The sequence below is a fragment of the Lynx rufus genome, unplaced genomic scaffold (assembly GCF_022079265.1).
Source record: "Lynx rufus isolate CCGP_SWC_20201006 ecotype Redwood Valley unplaced genomic scaffold, mLynRuf1.p SCAF_2, whole genome shotgun sequence".
NCBI classification, from domain to species: domain Eukaryota; kingdom Metazoa; phylum Chordata; class Mammalia; order Carnivora; family Felidae; genus Lynx; species Lynx rufus.
In genome coordinates, this window is record NW_025814834.1 from 89,840,403 (window position 1) to 89,859,903 (window position 19,501).

Sequence of the window (19,501 nt, forward strand, 5' to 3'; positions counted from 1 at the left end):
TATTTATTTATTTTGAGAGAGAGACAGAAAGAGATAGTAGGGGAGGGGCAGAGAGAAAATCTCAAGCAGGCTCTGCATTGTCAACACAGAGCCAATGTAGGGCTTAAACACACAAACTGTGAGATTATGACCTGAACCCATACCAAGAGTCAGATGCCTAACTGACTGAGCCACCCAGGCAGCCTATTTATTTATTTTTAATCAAATTCAAAGACATAGATTATTTTCATTACCTTAGGGAGGCTGGTAAATATTGACACAAGTCACATTGTGTATCAAGTACAGTTAATTTCTCATATCCTGTACAGTTTTATTATAATGCATTGATTTTTATTCTTTGTGCTTTAAAAGAACTCTGGACCGTAGGTCCACTTGTTAGGAATATAAAATAGTTTGAATCAGATGTTTGAATCAGTAGTTGGGATCAGAAGTTGTAACACTTTTCTGTCTTTAATTTAGTATCCTTATTCTACTAGATATGGTTTACAAAAATAAGATTTAAAAGAAGAGTTATTGATCAACTGAGATTAAAATCATATTCAAAAGGCATAATGCCAGGACAAGAAACACAAAAAGAATAAGACAGTGATATTGAACTATAAAATTTAATATTCCATCCTATATTTGAATATACTATAACTTATACAATAGAGTTTAGCTAATCTGTGTATGTGGAAGAAACTTCAATCTGTTAGTAGCAAAAAAAAAAAAAAAGAAGAAGTCGATGTCTTAATAATGAAGGAAGATCAACATTTCTTCACTTAGGCCTCTGATTTTATAAAAAGGGTATGGCTTGAAGAAAGGATATATATATAACAACAACAGTTTCCTAGGGAAACAGTAAGAGTGCTGTGCTAAGGCAAGAATGGGATCTATATGGTAGGTTAGGAAAATAAAAACATCCATTGATGCACCCAATTCCTGGATTATGGTTTACTTTAGTTTATTATAAACTAAATTGAATCATTATTCCTGTTTTGTTTTGTTTTGTTTTGTTTTTTCTCAGACAAAATCCTTAAAAAACTCTTTGCTTCTAAGGCAATAGGATTCATACACTTCAACTTACAGAAAATTGAGGGAATTAACTTAGTTGTTATCTTTGAAGGGGAAAAATGTTTTTATTAATGTAATTGCTACATATGATTGTCTGTTATTGTCATATTAATCACCGCAGTAATGGGTGCTATATAGGAACTTCACTTTGAATCATTAAGTGAATAACCCTTGTCAACCTCAGAGGTTCCCTAATAGATATATATTTTTTCTTTTTCACTGTTAATATTTCACTGTGTAATTACAGCTACCAATCCCTGTGCAGCTAATGACGGCAAAGGCCCCTGCTCTCACATGTGTCTGATCAATCATAATAGGAGTGCTGCTTGTGCGTGCCCCCACTTGATGAAGCTTTCCTCAGACAAGAAGACCTGCTATGGTAAATTTCTTGGAGTTCTCATCTAAAATTTAAATTGAATTCTCTCAAATTGTATTAACATTAAGATTTTCCTCAAAGTGAGCCAAAAGATATTTTAATGTCCTTAAAAACATTTGAGGTAGTGCTATTTCCAGACTCTATTGATGATTCATCTACTTTGGGGAAGACTGACAAATTCTTTAAATATGTGATATACTGCACTTTGCTATTTATTACCTTATTCATTTTTTTTCTTGCCACTTTCTGATTTAGTGTGTTAGCAGAATTTATCTCTACAAAACAGGGAGATTTGTAAGTGAAAGCGCATTTTCAGAAAGTGATGATGTAGGTAACCCATGTAACAAAGAGGTACTCAATAGCTTTAATCTCTTCCTGCTCTTCTAAAGTTATTTTCACATCATTTTATAGGGGATTATCGACTTGAAGGGGTGAGAAGTGAAGTAAAATGGGTAACTTTGAAGTATTCCTAAAACATATTTAAACAGCACATTTAAACTAGAAAAAAATGATAATGAAATTTGTGAATGAAATCAGACTGGAGTTTTTCTGTTTTATTTTACTTTTAAGTAATTTTTATTTGCAGAGCAATTACCTTTAAGGACAGAAAAGAATATACTCACAAAATCTTCACTTAGGAATTTAGGTACATGTCGATTTAATTAATTTTATATAATCATAGCATATCTCAACAACAATAATCTCAAAGAGAGCAATGTAATAATAGAATATCTGTGACTTCTTCTATTTTATTTCCTATTTTATAAACTCTGTTCAAGAAAAATGCCTATGGAAGGAAAATGATGCAACATCACTCACAATGTTACTACAGATTTACAAAACTTTGTAAGAAAGCATGCTTTAACATTATTTGAACCTGAATTTTGATAGGGAAAATGTGAACATGACTTTTAAATCCATGCTTAATTTTGTTTTACTCAGAGATAGTATAGAAAAAATACTCTTTGGTTTCTTCAAAAATCATTTAATGCAATGCATTATTGTTCTAAAATATACAAAGAACAAATATGGTTGTTTGACATTTGTAGAGTTCATGTGTTTTAGCAATTGTTTAAAATTCTAAGATCAAATTGCTGAGAATTTCCTGTCATTTCTAACAAAAGAAAAATAATGGCAAGGATTCTAAGTTGTTTTACATTTGTTTCTATTAAGTATTTTAATTTAAATAATAGATAAGTCATTTCTGCCCATCAAATCTTGATTATGATTTTCTGGTGGTAAAATTCTATTAAGTCATCAACAATTAATATTTTAGAATTTCTAGATTGCTTCAAACTTGGCAAGCTTATAAGAGGAAAACACTTATTTCTGTTTCTTTTCTAGAAATGAAAAAATTTCTTCTATATGCAAGGCGTTCTGAAATCAGAGGAGTGGATATTGATAATCCATATTTTAACTTTATCACGGCCTTTACAGTCCCTGACATTGATGACGTTACTGTGATAGACTTTGATGCATCTGAAGAACGTTTATACTGGACAGACATTAAAACACAAACCATTAAGCGGGCTTTTATTAATGGAACTGGATTAGAAACTGTTATTTCAAGAGGTAAGAGTTTTGCAAAATACAACTTAAAAAATGTTACTCAATTTGTAATAATCACAAGTCTCTTTTTTATTCTTTTTTCTAGTATCCAATTCTATGTTGTTAATTGAAAGTTGGAATTGATTATTCAGAGATTTAATAATATGCTATGTCTTAGCAATTGTAGAATGCTATAATTATGTTGCACATAGTACTCTAATAACTAGAAATTTAGTTTCAAAGGAAAAAAAATTCAAAAGGGATCTCCTTAAAATTTACAGACTTCTAAACAAACATATTTGAAGATTCCTTTCTGCTGATGGGGGAATTATAGTTAGGCCACACGGAAAATATAGGACTTTGGAAAGGACTGGGTTTCCCTCTCTGAATCAAGCTTATTATCAACTCATTTTGCATAAATTTCTACAGAACTAGACTCCACAAATAAGACTATTCATATCCACCTCCTGACCTAGCAGGTGGAATCATAGGTTATTGGTAAATGTTGTTAACTTAGCCATTAAAAAAACAAGTAACTTCCCCAAAATGGAAAACATAGTTGAAGTGAAGTGAAACATACATGCAAATGCAGTGGTTAAACTCTAAATATTTAACATTGAATTATCCTAATCTTTTTTAAAATTTTGTTAAAGTGTGATTTCTTGGTCTGTTGTTGTTGTTGTTGTTGTTGTTGTTGTTATTTTAGTGTAACTTAATTGAGTATCTGCTCTTTTTCACTACTGCAAAACCAAACAAGACATGCCTGTTCAATTTCCTGCTCCATAAGCATGACAGAGTGATTCGGAAAAAGATAGAAGAAAGGGTGATCAGTAATCCATATAGATATAGCAAACTCTCATGTTTTGAAGCATACTAAAAATTTTAAATCAGGCTTTATTTGAACAAGGATCAATCCCTTAGTGAAAGCAATAAGAAGTACAGGTTTTAAATTCACTGGTTTTCAAGAGTTTTCCACATATCATACTTAGAAAGCTGGCTTGAGTACCACTAGTAGATCTGAGAGTATTTGACCACTAAAGTGCTTTTTTATTTATGCTAGCTCTTTACTCATCTAAGTTTAGTACTGTTAAGGCAACTTAAATGAATTGGTTATAAGCTTATTCAAATATTTATTTCAAACTTGCCATAAGATAGGAACCTTTCTAAAAAGGCTAATGCAAAGATTTCTTCTTTGTACAGGATTTTTTTTTTTTTTTTTTTTAAAGAGGTAAGATGGAATTATTGGATAACCACTGTTAGACTAGGTAATGGTCTTGAAAGATCAGTTAAACACCTTGAAAGATCAGTTGAAGGACATTAGGTGCTTCCCGAGACTGACTGTCAGGTGATCTTCTCATAAGAAATTCATCAATGTCTAACAGAAAATTGTTAAGCACTTTATCATGAATGAGAAATCCTTACCAAAAAGCTTTGTGAACTGTATGAAGTAAAAGACATGATACCTCAGGAATATATGGGGACAATTTTCTGTCTGTAATTATAGATTGATAGCCAGTAGTAATTTGGAGTTTGTCTTTGAGAAAATCTCAAAGACTTATTTTCATTTAAGAAACTCTATTTATAATTATTACCCAAAAATTGAGCCATGAAATTTTCTAACTAACAATACATATATTCATTAGGATCAACAATCATTAATTCAGTTATTTTGACAAATATTGGAATACTTTATATGAGGTAAGAAATTGAAAGAGGATCAGTATTGACTGAGCAGAGAACAAGAGGACACACTATATACAGGTTGATGGAGGTAAAGAAATAAATAGAAACCAAATAACTCCAGCCTTTACAGGTTGTTGATTTTTATGCTAGTACTGAAAATAGTGAGAACTAAGGAAGTGTTTTAAGGAGGGCACAGCTATATAGTTAAGTTTGCCTTTGGAAAAGATAGTCTAGCTTTTAGATTTAGTAGAGAATTGAAGAGGTCTCGGGTAGGGGGTAGGTGGGCCATGGACTCTGGGAGACTAGTTTACTGGCTGCTATAGTGGCTTTAGTAAGAAGTGATAGAAACCTGGACTAGAAAGGAAACAATAGAGATCAAGAAATGTGGGAGAATTATAGAAATATCAAAGAGTGAAAATATAAAGGAACTTAATTGGATATGAAAGTTGAGGAATAGGCATTGTCAAGGATAAGTCCTTCATTTCTGGCTACCCTACAAGTTGAATGAAGTTGTGATTTCCTTTCTTCCAGAGTGAAACCTTGTTAAGGCCTGATTTATCTTTCCATTATTAGAAAGCTTGAGATGAACTTTTGACAGTTCAGCTTGTGAGCTCATCAAAGTATCTCAAATCCTGCCAGTAATTGTACTTTATTTTATCCTTTCATCTTTTAGATTCCCTAAGAATGTCTGTCTGACCTTTCTCTTACTTCTTACATGTCAGCCTCTGTATTTTCTTACTTTGCTATCCTTCCTCTACTGGACTTTTTCTTGAGAGATGCTTTCTTTCCTTATCTTCCTTAGCCTAAGTCTAATGTGAAACTTGCTTCAAAAATCAGACTCTACATTTGTCTATTGCCCCAAGCAGACCATTTTTTTTTTTCAGAAAAACACTGAAGCTTTTTGGGTCAAGCCTTCATGAAGGGGTCTAGAAATAGTTTGCCTGCTTTGTCATTCTCCATATCCTGAAGTACTAAGCTATTCTTAATTTATGTACTACCTACAAGAGCTATTTGTTATACTGACTTGTACAAGGTACACTTCATTATAAGCATAAATACTAACACATGACTGTAGGCTCATTCATAGTATAAATTAACAAATATTTATTACCATATGTATATTTGTCCCTTTCACAAAAACCAAAAACAATTTTATTCTAAGAAAAAGTAACTAACAATTCATGGCAAATGTTCTTGCTAGTGGTCTGTGGCCTGACTCTCTGGTGGTAATTAATTCTTATACTTGAGTCACTGCTTGGTCCAAATATTTTTCAATTATTTGTACTTTCAGGTTTATTTTTCTGATGTGATAAATAATATCAGCTGCCATTAATGGGACAAGCACCATTATCTCATATAATCTTTCCAAACCTGTAATTAAGAATTACTTTCGTTCTGCAGAGGAGAAAGCTTAAAGTCCTAAAAGCTAAAACTCTGTCTCAGAAATAAAATGAGGAAACAATGGGGGCACATTCATACTTAGGACTGTATGATTACAGCTCCCATCATCCTCATTACCCTACAATAAGAGAATTTGGGACTTCATCCCAAGTGGCTGGGTATTGTCCTTTTATACTCATTTGCCTCTCCTGAATGTTCATAATCTTACCCGGGATTATTGTACTTTACTGTATACAAGATTGTCCCTCCCCAAGCTCTAAATAACATGACAAGAAATTCACTTACAATTAACATAGGAAGAAAAAAAAAAAGAAGAAGACATTAGTTAATACACCTTAAAGTTCCTTATACAGACCAGGAGTAAGATAGTTGAGTTTCACATTTGTATCTATTCCTCTTTCATCTATCATTTATTCTCTATACAGTGCTTTGAGGTCAGTGCTTTGAGGTAAATGTTACTTTTTGCTTTTAAAAATGAGGAGGCATTTACTTCAGGTTTGCCATGCTAGGAAATACCAGAGCTTTGTTACATCCTAATTGGATTTTGACTCTAAAATTGTGCTATGTTTCCTCCTGAGAATCCCTTCCTTTTACAAATAAGGAACTTCAGCAAGTAGAGAGCAGAAACTTTATTGTAACCACATGGTTTGTACAAATATTTCTTTCCAATGTTCACTGAATATACACTCAGCATACTCTGCAGAGTTCATTTAGTAGTACCTGGGTGAAGTATGGGGGTCATTCCATCCCAGTGTCAATAGTTTTACTGGTTTTCTGAAATATGAGAAAAATATTTTAGACGTATGTTGGCAGTTTTATTAGATTCCAAGCTACTGTCAATAAAATTTTGTTTTTTATTAGGAAAATCTGGTGTGCCTCATTATTCTAAGGTAAAGTATAAATTTTTCATCTTTGGAAAATTAAGGACTCAACTTTGGGCAAATACAATTGATTCAGCAAAGTATTTTTTAGTACTAGAGTCATCTACCATCTGAATGAACTGGACTGTTAAGTTGAGTTAAGCAGATGCTAAAATGAACAAAAGGAAGATTGATATGAATTAGAAGTATATCTATTTATAAAGAACATTCTCTTACATGGTAGGAAATTATCATATAATCATATGCTTTTTTAACTACAAAAATATAAACCACTTCAAATGCCAACCTTTTGATCACATTGCTACTATATAAAATTTAATTCTCAATGATACTTTGAATCTAATTGGATCTATTTCAGAGTAGATTTCCATTATTATTTGAAATTGTTATCCACTTCTGCCAACAATTATTTTGTCAGTGAGTACTAACGATTCACTCACTCCCTCTATTTTGCAAAACACCATATTTAATATGGTAATAAAAATGCTTAGAAAAAAAAACTATTATGAAAATTGGTCCAGAGAGATTGAAAGAAATGAAAACAGGTCAGTAATAACAGTGAGATCTAGATTTTGGAACCAGGCCTTGAATTAAAGTAGAAAGTTTGGATAGGGAACATCTGTTGTTTTGCCTCTTTCTGAGTGGGATTTCAATTTTCACTTTCACCCAGGAAAGCCTTTTATGGAAGAATGTCAACATCTGTGATTTAAAAAAAAAAAAAGAAAAGAAAAACAAAGAAAGGCAAAATCGCACCTATAAGTGCCATTCCATTGAGAACTATGTATCTACAGCAATGTGTGCTAATTGAGTCATACTTCCTATCTTTATTCTTTACCTTTTAGTTAGAAGGATAGAATTTTCTTTTCTTTTTCCCCATAGTCTTTATATATGTATGGATTCTATATGTGGAACATTAGATGGGTAGAAAGATGGCTTTATTTAGTTAAGACAGTTCATAACCTCAGGGAGCTTCATATCTGGTAAAAGAATGAGATATAAACAACTAACTAAAATATAAGGCTAAATGAAATATGAAGTTTAATAAGTGTGTCAGCTACTTAGGAAATTAGCACAAGGAGTATTAAGTTATTATATGGAATTACCAAAGTAATTACCTAATTACCTTAGGAAGTAATAGTCAAACTAGACCTTTGGGGAACCAGTAGCTTGATCAATCCAGGTTGAGATATCAGGAGGTACAAAGCTCTGGACACTTTACATGTAGAAAGGTGCAGGTAGTGAGCGGTAGCTAGATCTTCCAGAAGAATAACTTAGAAGGTTAATGTGACAGCACATCAGAGAAGGTATTATGTCAGGATGTAGACATAACTGTCAGCAGCAGTTTTGTATTTTTGTATTTTTTTTTCCTAAAGGCAATGGGAAATCACTGAAAATTTTTATAGATGTTTATAGGTGATTCAGACCCTTTTGAAGATAAATCAGATAGAAATCTGAAATATTGAAAAATGATAAATTATAGATAAGAATACAGCTAGAGGGGCACCTGTGTGGTTTAGTCAGTTAAGCATCAGAGTCTTGATCTCGACTCAGGTCATGATCTCATGGTCTGTAGAATCAAGACCCATATCCTACTCCACACTAACAATGCAGAGCCTGCTTGGGATTTTTTCTCTCTCCCTGTCTGTCTGTCTGTCTCTCTCTCTCTCTCTCTCTCTCTCACACACACACACACACACACACACACAAAATAAATAAATAAACTAAAAAAAATTACAGCTAGGAACTTAAGAAATGTTCTAAATCTAGAGTAAAAATTAGACTAGAACAATGAGAGGTATAGGAAGGTGACAGACACCAAGGGTGTGGTAGATATAGAAGTAATTGAACCTGATGACTGGGAGAGAGGTGAAGTTCAACAGATAATTGGAAAGATATTGGAGACATTGATCTAGATGAAAATAAAGGAGACAGCCTTACTTTAAACATTTTCCCAAATCAGTAGCATATCTAAAATACAAATAAGGATGTTAAGGAAGATGGCGGCGTAGGAGGACGCTGGGCTCACCGCGCGTCCTGCTGATCACTTAGATTCCACCTACACCTGCCTAAATAACCCAGAAAACCGCCAGAGGATTAGCAGAACAGAGTCACCGGACCCAAGTGCAGACGAGAGGCCCACGGAAGAGGGTAGGAAGGGTGGCGAGGCGGTGCGCGCTCCACGGACTGGCGGGAGGGAGCCGGGGCGGAGGGGCGGCTCGCCGGCCAAGCAGAGCCCCCGAGTCCGGCTTGCAAAAGCAGAGGGGCCTGACGGACTGTGTTCCGACAGCAAGCGCGACTTAGCGTCTGGGAGGTCATAAGTTAACAGCTCTGCTCGGAAAGCGGGAAGGCTGGAGGACAAAGGGAGGGTGAGCTGCGGAGCCCCCGGACGACAGAGCTCAGTTTGGCAGGGAACAAAGGCACTCGCCAGCGCCATCTCCCCCGCCCATCCCCCAGCCAAAATCCCAAAGGGAACCGGCTCCGGCCAGGGAAATTGCTCGCTCCGCGCGAACACCCAACTCTGTGCTTCTGCGGAGCCAAACCTCCGGCAGCGATCTGACTCCCTCCGGCTGCCACAGGGCCCCTCCTGAAGTGGATCACCTAAGTAGAAGCGAGCTAAGCCTGCCCCCCCTGCCGCCGTGCACCTTGCCTTCCCACCCCAGCTAATACGCCAGATCCCCAGCATCACAAGCCTGGCAGTGTGCAAGTAGCCCAGACGGGCCACGCCACTCCACAGTGAATCCCGCCCCTAGGAGAGGGGAAGAGAAGGCACACACCAGTCTGTCTGTGGCCCCAGCGGTGGGCTGGGGGGCAGACATCAGGTCGGACTGCGGCCCCGCCCACCAACTCCAGTTATACACCACAGCACAGGGGAAGTGCCCTGCAGGCCCTCACCACACCAGGGACTATCCAAAATGACCAAGCGGAAGAATTCCCCTCAGAAGAATCTCCAGGAAATAACAACAGCTAATGAGCTGATCAAAAAGGATTTAAATAATATAACAGAAAGTGAATTTAGAATAATAGTCATAAAATTAATCGCTGGGCTGGAAAACAGCATACAGGACAGCAGAGAATCTCTTGCTACAGACATCAGGGGACTAAGGAACAGTCACGAGGAGCTGAAAAACGCTTTAAAGGAAATGGAAAACAAAATGCAAACCATCACGGCTCGGATGGAAGAGGCAGAGGAGAGAATAGGTGAACTAGAAGATAAAGTTATGGAAAAAGAGGAAGCTGAGAAAAAGAGAGATAAAAAAATCCAGGAGTATGAGGGGAAAATTAGAGAACTAAGTGATACACTAAAAAGAAATAATATACGCATAATTGGTATCCCAGAGGAGGAAGAGAGAGGGAAAGGTGCTGAAGGGGTACTTGAAGAAATAATAGCTGAGAACTTCCCTGAACTGGGGAAGGAAAAAGGCATTGAAATCCAAGAGGCACAGAGAACTCCCTTCAGACGTAACTTGAATCGATCTTCTGCACGACATATCATAGTGAAACTGGCAAAATACAAAGATAAAGAGAAAATTCTGAAAGCAGCAAGGGGTAAACGTGCCCTCACATATAAAGGGAGACCTATAAGACTCGTGACTGATCTCTCTTTTGAAACTTGGCAGGCCAGAAAGAATTGGCACGAGATTTTCAGGGTGCTAGACAGCAAAAATATGCAGCCAAGAATCCTTTATCCAGCAAGTCTGTCATTTAGAATAGAAGGAGAGATAAAGGTCTTCCCAAACAAACAAAAACTCAAGGAATTTGTCACCACTAAACCAGCCCTACAAGAGATCCTAAGGGGGACCCTGTGAGACAAAGTACCAGTGACATCACTACAAGCATAAAACATACAGACATCACAATGACTCTAAACCCGTATCTTTCTATAATAACACTGAATGTAAATGGATTAAATGCGCCAACCAAAAGACATAGGGTATCAGAATGGATAAAAAAACAAGACCCATCTATTTGCTGTCTACAAGAGACTCATTTTAGACCTGAGGACACCTTTAGATTCAGAGTGAGGGGATGGAGAACTATTTATCATGCTACTGGAAGCCAGAAGAAAGCTGGAGTAGCCATACTTATATCAGACAAACTAGACTTTAAATTAAAGGCTGTAACAAGAGATGAAGAAGGACATTATATAATAGTTACAGGGTCTATCCATCAGGAAGAGCTAACAATTATAAATGTCTATGCGCCGAATACCGGAGCCCCCAAATATATAAAACAATTACTCATAAACAGAAGCAACCTTATTGATAAGAATGTGGTAATTGCTGGGGACTTTAACACCCCACTTACAGAAATGGATAGATCATCTAGACACACGGTCAATAAAGAAACAAGGGCCCTGAATGAGACACTGGATCAGATGGACTTGACAGATATATTTAGAACTCTGCATCCCAAAGCAACAGAATATACTTTCTTCTCAAGTGCACATGGAACATTCTCCAAGATAGATCATATACTGGGTCACAAAACAGCCCTTCATAAGTTTACAAGAATTGAAATTATACCATGCATACTTTCAGACCACAATGCTATGAAGCTTGAAATCAACCACAGGAAAAAGTCTGGAAAGCCTCCAAAAGCATGGAGGTTAAAGAACACCCTACTAACGAATGAGTGGGTCAACCAGGCAATTAGAGAAGAAATCAAAAAATATATGGAAACAAACGAAAATGAAAATACAACAATCCAAACGCTTTGGGACGCAGCGAAGGTAGTCCTGAGAGGAAAATACATTGCAATCCAGGCCTATCTCAAGAAACAAGAAAAATCCCAAATACAAAATCTAACAGCACACCTAAAGGAACTAGAAGCAGAACAGCAAAGGCAGCCTAAACCCAGCAGAAGAAGAGAAATAATAAAGATCAGAGCAGAAATAAACAATATAGAATCTAAAAAAACTGTAGAGCAGATCAACGAAACCAAGAGTTGGTTTTTTGAAAAAATAAACAAAATTGACAAACCGCTAGCCAGGCTTCTCAAAAAGAAAAGGGAGATGACCCAAATAGATAAAATCATGAATGAAAATGGAATTATTACAACCAATCCCTCAGAGATACAAACAATTATCAGGGAATACTATGAAAAATTATATGCCAACAAATTGGACAACCTGGAAGAAATGGACAAATTCCTGAACACCCACACTCTTCCAAAACTCAATCAGGAGGAAATAGAAAGCTTGAACAGACCCATAACCAGCGAAGAAATTGAATCGGTTATCAAAAATCTCCCAACAAATAAGAGTCCAGGACCAGATGGCTTCCCAGGGGAGTTCTACCAGACGTTTAAAGCAGAGATAATACCTATCCTTCTCAAGCTATTCCAAGAAATAGAAAGGGAAGGAAAACTTCCAGACTCATTCTATGAAGCCAGTATTACTTTGATTCCTAAACCAGACAGAGACCCAGTAAAAAAAGAGAACTACAGGCCAATATCCCTGATGAATATGGATGCCAAAATTCTCAATAAGATACTAGCAAATCGAATTCAACAGCATATAAAAAGAATTATTCACCATGATCAAGTGGGATTCATTCCTGGGATGCAGGGCTGGTTCAACATTCACAAATCAATCAACGTGATACATCACATTAACAAAAAAAAAGAGAAGAACCATATGATCCTGTCAATCGATGCAGAAAAGGCCTTTGATAAAATCCAGCACCCTTTCTTAATAAAAACCCTTGAGAAAGTCGGGATAGAAGGAACATACTTAAAGATCATAAAAGCCATTTATGAAAAGCCCACAGCTAACATCATCCTCAACGGGGAAAAACTGAGAGCTTTTTCCCTGAGATCAGGAACACGACAGGGATGCCCACTCTCACCGTTGTTGTTTAACATAGTGCTGGAAGTTCTAGCATCAGCAATCAGACAACAAAAGGAAATCAAAGGCATCAAAATTGGCAAAGATGAAGTCAAGCTTTCGCTTTTTGCAGATGACATGATATTATACATGGAAAATCCGATAGACTCCACCAAAAGTCTGCTAGAACTGATACATGAATTCAGCAAAGTTGCAGGATACAAAATCAATGTACAGAAATCAGTTGCATTCTTATACACTAACAATGAAGCAACAGAAAGACAAATAAAGAAACTGATCCCATTCACAATTGCACCAAGAAGCATAAAATACCTAGGAATAAATCTAACCAAAGATGTAAAGGATCTGTATGCTGAAAACTATAGAAAGCTTATGAAGGTAATTGAAGAAGATTTAAAGAAATGGAAAGACATTCCCTGCTCATGGATTGGAAAAATAAATATTGTCAAAATGTCAATACTACCCAAAGCTATCTACACATTCAATGCAATCCCAATCAAAATTGCACCAGCATTCTTCTCGAAACTAGAACAAGCAATCCTAAAATTCATATGGAACCACAAAAGGCCCCGAATAGCCAAAGGAATTTTGAAGAAGAAGACCAAAGCAGGAGGCATCACAATCCCAGACTTCAGCCTCTACTACAAAGCTGTCATCATCAAGACAGCATGGTATTGGCACAAAAACAGACACACAGACCAATGGAATAGAATAGAAACCCCAGAACTAGACCCACAAACGTATGGCCAACTCATCTTTGACAAAGCAGGAAAGAACATCCAATGGAAAGAAGACAGCCTCTTTAACAAATGGTGCTGGGAGAACTGGACAGCAACATGCAGAAGGTTGAAACTAGACCACTTTCTCACACCATTTACAAAAATAAACTCAAAATGGATAAAGGACCTAAATGTGAGACAGGAAACCATCAGAACCTTAGAGGAGAAAGCAGGAAAAGACCTCTCTGACCTCAGCCGTAGCAATCTCTTACTCGACACATCCCCAAAGGCAAGGGAATTAAAAGCAAAAGTGAATTACTGGGACCTTATGAAGATAAAAAGCTTCTGCACAGCAAAGGAAACAACCAACAAAACTAAAAGGCAACCAACGGAATGGGAAAAGATATTTGCAAATGACATATCGGACAAAGGGCTAGTATCTAAAATCTATAAAGAGCTCACCAAACTCCACACCCGAAAAACAAATAACCCAGTGAAGAAATGGGCAGAAAACATGAATAGACACTTCTCTAAAGAAGACATCCAGATGGCCAACAGGCACATGAAAAGATGTTCAGCGTCGCTCCTCATCAGGGAAATACAAATCAAAACCACACTCAGGTATCACCTCACGCCAGTCAGAGTGGCCAAAATGAACAAATCAGGAGACTATAGATGCTGGAGAGGATGTGGAGAAACGGGAACCCTCTTGCACTGTTGGTGGGAATGCAAATTGGTGCAGCCGCTCTGGAAAGCAGTGTGGAGGTTCCTCAGAAAATTAAAAATAGACCTACCCTATGACCCAGCAATAGCACTGCTAGGAATTTACCCAAGGGATACAGGAGTACTGATGCATAGGGGCACTTGTACCCCAATGTTCATAGCAGCACTGTCAACAATAGCCAAATTATGGAAAGAGCCTAAATGTCCATCAACTGATGAATGGATAAAGAAATTGTGGTTTATATACACAATGGAATACTATGTGGCAATGAGAAAGAATGAAATATGGCCTTTTGTAGCAACGTGGATGGAACTGGAGAGTGTGATGCTAAGTGAAATAAGCCATACAGAGAAAGACAGATACCATATGGTTTCACTCTTATGTGGATCCTGAGAAACTTAACAGGAACCCCTGGGGGAGGGGAAGGAAAAAAAAAAAGAGGTTAGAGTGGGAGAGAGCCAAAGCATAAGAGACTCTTAAAAACTGAGAACAAACTGAGGGTTAATGGGGGGTGGGAGGGAGGGGCGGGTGGGTGATGGGTATTGAGGAGGGCACCTTTTGGGATGAGCACTGGGTGTTGTATGGAAACCAATTTGTCAATAAACTTCATATAAAAAAAAATAAAAAATAAAAAAAAAAATAAAAAAAATAAAATACAAATAATTATAGGTTTAGGAGATTGAGATGTATATTCTCTAGGAAAAACAACAACAACAACATAGGTTTGGGATACATACTTATGTGTTAAAACTAAAACAAACAAACAAACAAAACAAGACAATGATAAATACTAAGTTATTCAGAGTTGAAGAAGCATAAAATTAGTGAGGGTGTACATAGAAGGCTCCTAAAGTGTTTTGTAATATTCTATTTCTTAGGCTGTTTCTTAATTTGCATACCATGTATTAAATATGGTAATATATCCTAAAGTGTTTTGTAATATTCTATTTCTTAGGCTGTTTCTTAATTTGCATACCATGTGTTAAATATGGTAATATATGTGTTTGTGTGTATATAGTTTCTCATAGTTGCAACAAATGGGATGTTTAATATTTACCAAGTTCCCTTGAGACAGCTTTCAAAGATATTACCAATTTGCTTTTTTTTTTTTTAACATGGCCCCTTAGAATAGATATGTAATTGCCTAGAAGCTCATTTCAAATGAGTTTTTATTGGATATAACCATATCTTTCCTCAGAAAATTATGAGCATTGGGATCCCCTCCTTTTTTGAAGACATACATGATTTTGGGTAAAAGCCTAATTTATGCCTACCTCCAAGATGCTGGTGTCAGCAAGTCCACTGCGTAGGGGAAAGAAGGAAGGAAGGGAGGCATGGAGGGAGGGAGGGAGGGAGGAAGAGAGAAAAGAAAGAGAAAAAAAAGAAAAGAGAGAGAGAGACAGTAAGAAAAAAATAAATTTCATAAGCAGAGAATTGACAACCATTGTGCTGTATTTATTTATTTTTTTCATTTAGATTTATCTACACCTCAACCAGTTTATGTGGTTACCCCATTCCTCTTTTATCTAAGGCCTTTTTTCTTTGATCATTTTTCTTTTTTCTGAATTATATCCTTTAATATTCCTTTAGTTTAGTGATAACCTGATATATTTTCTGAAAATATATTTATTTAGCTTTTGATTTTGGAAGATATTTTTTAATTGTGGTAAAATACACATAAAATTTATCATCTTGACTCTTTGTAAGTATATAATTCAGTAGTTTTACATACATTCACATTGTGAACCAATCGTCAGCACTCCTTTCATCTTGTAAAACTGAAATTTATAGCTATTAAACAACTCCTGATACCCCCTCCTCCCAACACCAGGTAATTTTACTCCCCAAATTTCCATCATTCTACTTCCTTTGTGAATTTAACTGCCCTAAATGCCTCTTAGAAGTGGAATCACACAGTATTTGTCTTTATGTGAAGGGCTTATTTGACACAGCTTGATATTTTCAAGGTGTATCCATATTGTGGCAAGTGTCAGAATTTATTTTAAGGCTGAATAATATTCCATTTTGTATATGTATCACAATTTTTACACATTCATCCATTGATGCACATTTGGATTATTTGTACCTTTTGGCTACTGTCAGTAATTCTGCTGTGACCATAAGTGTGTCTTCAAGACCCTGCTTTCGATTTTGGGGAGTATATACCCAGACATGGAACTGCTGGATTCTATGGTAATTCTATTTTTAATTTTTGAGAAACTGCTGTGCAGTTTCCCACAGAGGCTGCACCATGTTACATTCCTACCAGCGTTATACAGAAAGGTCCCAATGTCTCTACATCCTTGTGAACATTTGGATGTTGTTGTTGTTGTTATGTAGCCATCCTAATGGGTGTGAGGTGGTTTCTGATTGTGATTTTGATTTGCATTTCCCTAATGGTTAGTGATGTTGAACATCATTTCATGTTCTTCTTGGCCATTTATACATCTTCCCTGGACAAATGACTATTCCATTCCTTTACCCATTTTTTAAATAAAAAATATTTTTGTTATTGTTGAGATGTAGCTGTAAAGATAATTTTGTTGAGTACAAATTTCAAGTTATTGTCTCTCAACCCTTTGCTGACAGATATTATTCCAACAATTTTTGCATTTTTTTGTTGCTATTGAGAATCTCCATGTTTATCTAACTATCATTCTTTTTTTGGTGTTGTGTCTTTTCTCTCGAGATGCTTTTAACATTTTTTCTCTGTCTTCATGGCACTGTTTTTATTTAGGCCTCTAGAGTCTGTTTTACTTCCTATGGGATCGTTTCTTTTTATCAGCTCAGGGAGGAAAAAAACCCTCAAATATTATCTCTGACCATTTTCTCTAACCTAGCCTATTTCCTCCTTTGCAAAATTTGATTAGATGTGCTAGACTTCATTCTAACCTCCAACTCATTTAATCTTCTTGTTTCTCTGTGTTGGCACTGGATAACTCCTTTAATTTGTCTTGTATCAATTCCTGAATTATATCTAAACTGCTGGTTAATCCACTTAATAAATTGTTTCTTTTTAATATTACTTTAAAAAATATTTATAAGTTATTTTTTGGTTATCATTTATGTCTTCCAAGGGTATTTTTAAAATAAATTATTGACTTATTATTTCAAAGCATATTTTTTTCTTTAAAATATTCCACTCATTTTTCTTTATCTGACACAACAATGTAAAAACAGGTAAGCTCTGGAGGTTTAAACCTATTGTGAAGTTTTCTCTTAATCCTTGCTCTTATGTTTCATTTCTCTGTGTGTGCTTTATTTTTGTGTTCTGATCTATTATGAGAATGAACTCAATCTAGGGAACTCTGAGGGCCTACATTGAGGAATACGTTTTCTTCCACAGAGGGTTTGAATTTTCTTCTGCTGGAGGGAAAGGGAGTCACAATAAACTGGAAATCAATTAAATTTGATTTGTCCCCCATCCAACCAGACTAGTCATCTGTTGCCCCAGTATAAACTAATGCTTAAAGTTTTTGTTTATTTCTTTTGTTTTGTTTGGGTTAGGTTTGGTTTTGTTGAGTTTTGTTTTCTGTACTTAGAGAAAGAACAGCAAAAATAAGTTTTGTTTTTATTTTTAAATTATTTTCCTTTTTTTTTTTAAAAATTAAATCTTTAATAAGACAGAGAGACAGAAAAAAGGGCAGAGAGAGGGTGATACAGAGAATCCCAAGTAGGCTCCACACTTTGAGCACAGAGCCCAGTATGGGGCTTGAACACAGAAACTGCAAGATCATTACCTGAGCTGAAATCAAGAGTTGGATGTTTAACAAACTCAGCCACCCAGGCTCCCCTCAGTTATTCTCCTTTTTAAGCAAGCAGGGAGATTTATTTTTTTCCTATTCACCTGTATCATTGAGGATGTATACTCTTCTAATATACCTGGTATTTTTCTTGTTTAGCTTTCCTAGTCTTTATGCATTTAAGAACTGATCTGTATTGCACTAAGCAATTAATGATCCGTGAATCTCTGGATTATCACTTGATTTGGTTTCTCAACTTTTTGCCCCTATAGCTGCACCAGCCTCTGTGTTCCCATTTGCCTTCCTCTCTGGTTTTAGCTAACATACAAGTCTGTGTTAGCACTTAGAGACTTTCCTGTCTGTCTTGTGATCTTGATAAATCATTTAAATGGTATAGTTTATCATTTTTCAGAGAATATTATTGCAATAAAGGCTTTTCAAAAAAGGTAAAGGTCCCTCAATATAGAAAATTGAGTCCTCTGAGAAATTTGCTCAGAGGTCTTTGACTTACTTGAAAACAAGAGTTAAAAGTGAAAATAGTATTTTAACATTTTTATCAAGGAAAGAAAACTGTCATTAAACATGGCAGTTTGTATCCCACTCCACCCTTATGGTGAATTTGCCAGGTTGCTCTGAAAAACAGACAGACAGACAAACAAACAAATAGAAAACAGACATGGGTTTAGTAATGGTCAAAAACTACAAAGGTTTTATTTTAGACTTAAAGTTGGTAATTAGAAGCTCTAAATGGTGGGTAGAAAAAAAGGTAAGGATAAAGAATGATAATTAATATTGGCTCAGTATATATTTGTATATGTACTCCTGAGAATGAACTTGAGGACCTTGTCTGATATTTCTAGCTCAGGTCACATATCCTTAAAAATTATAGATTATATATATATCATGAATTTATTAATCAATTCATTAAAAAATATTTATGTTGAAGCAATGCTGTATACATTTGGAGAGCAGCACTATAAAGATATATTAGCAAGGAATCTACCTGCAAGAAATATATATAAGAGTAGTAATATGTCAGCAAATAACCGTCACATTTAGTACAAAGGGATTGACCAGATACAGTCCTGTTGTTAGGTAGATAGAGACAAACTTTCTGGCTAGGACATAAAATTGATTAGGTTTTTGTGGTTGAAGGGTGATGTTGTCTATCTGCTTACTTACTTTTGTGTGAGATTCAGGTAGAAGGAAATGTAATAAGGTATGGATTCCAGGTAATGCCCTATAGGTTCAAAAGGTCAGGATAAGTCTGGAAATCTGAAAACACATCAGTATGACTGAAATGTAAGGTAATTCCTTAAAAATAGTGGAAAAACAAAGTTGGGAAGGTAGTTATATTCAGATTATACAGGAAGCCAGGCTAAGGAATTTAGACATCACTTTCTGAGTGGTTGAAAGCTACTGAATATCTTTGGGACAAACAAAGGTCATGATGCAGAACTCTCCAGTCAGAAAAATAACCTAGCAGCAACTAAATCATTTGGTTGGATAAGGAAAAAGAATGGATGCT

General features: G+C 35.9%; 1 protein-coding gene across 1 annotated transcript in view; it reads left to right on the forward strand.

Annotated features, from left to right (window-relative positions):
• The window catches only part of LRP1B (LDL receptor related protein 1B), a 1,918,909-nt gene that overhangs the window by 1,298,948 nt on the left and 600,460 nt on the right, over positions 1-19,501 (forward strand). The window contains exons 28-29 of the mRNA XM_047084146.1: positions 1,301-1,432; positions 2,774-3,001. Coding sequence (XP_046940102.1) covers positions 1,301-1,432; positions 2,774-3,001 — 360 coding nt within the window. The remainder of the gene's footprint in view (positions 1-1,300; positions 1,433-2,773; positions 3,002-19,501) is intronic.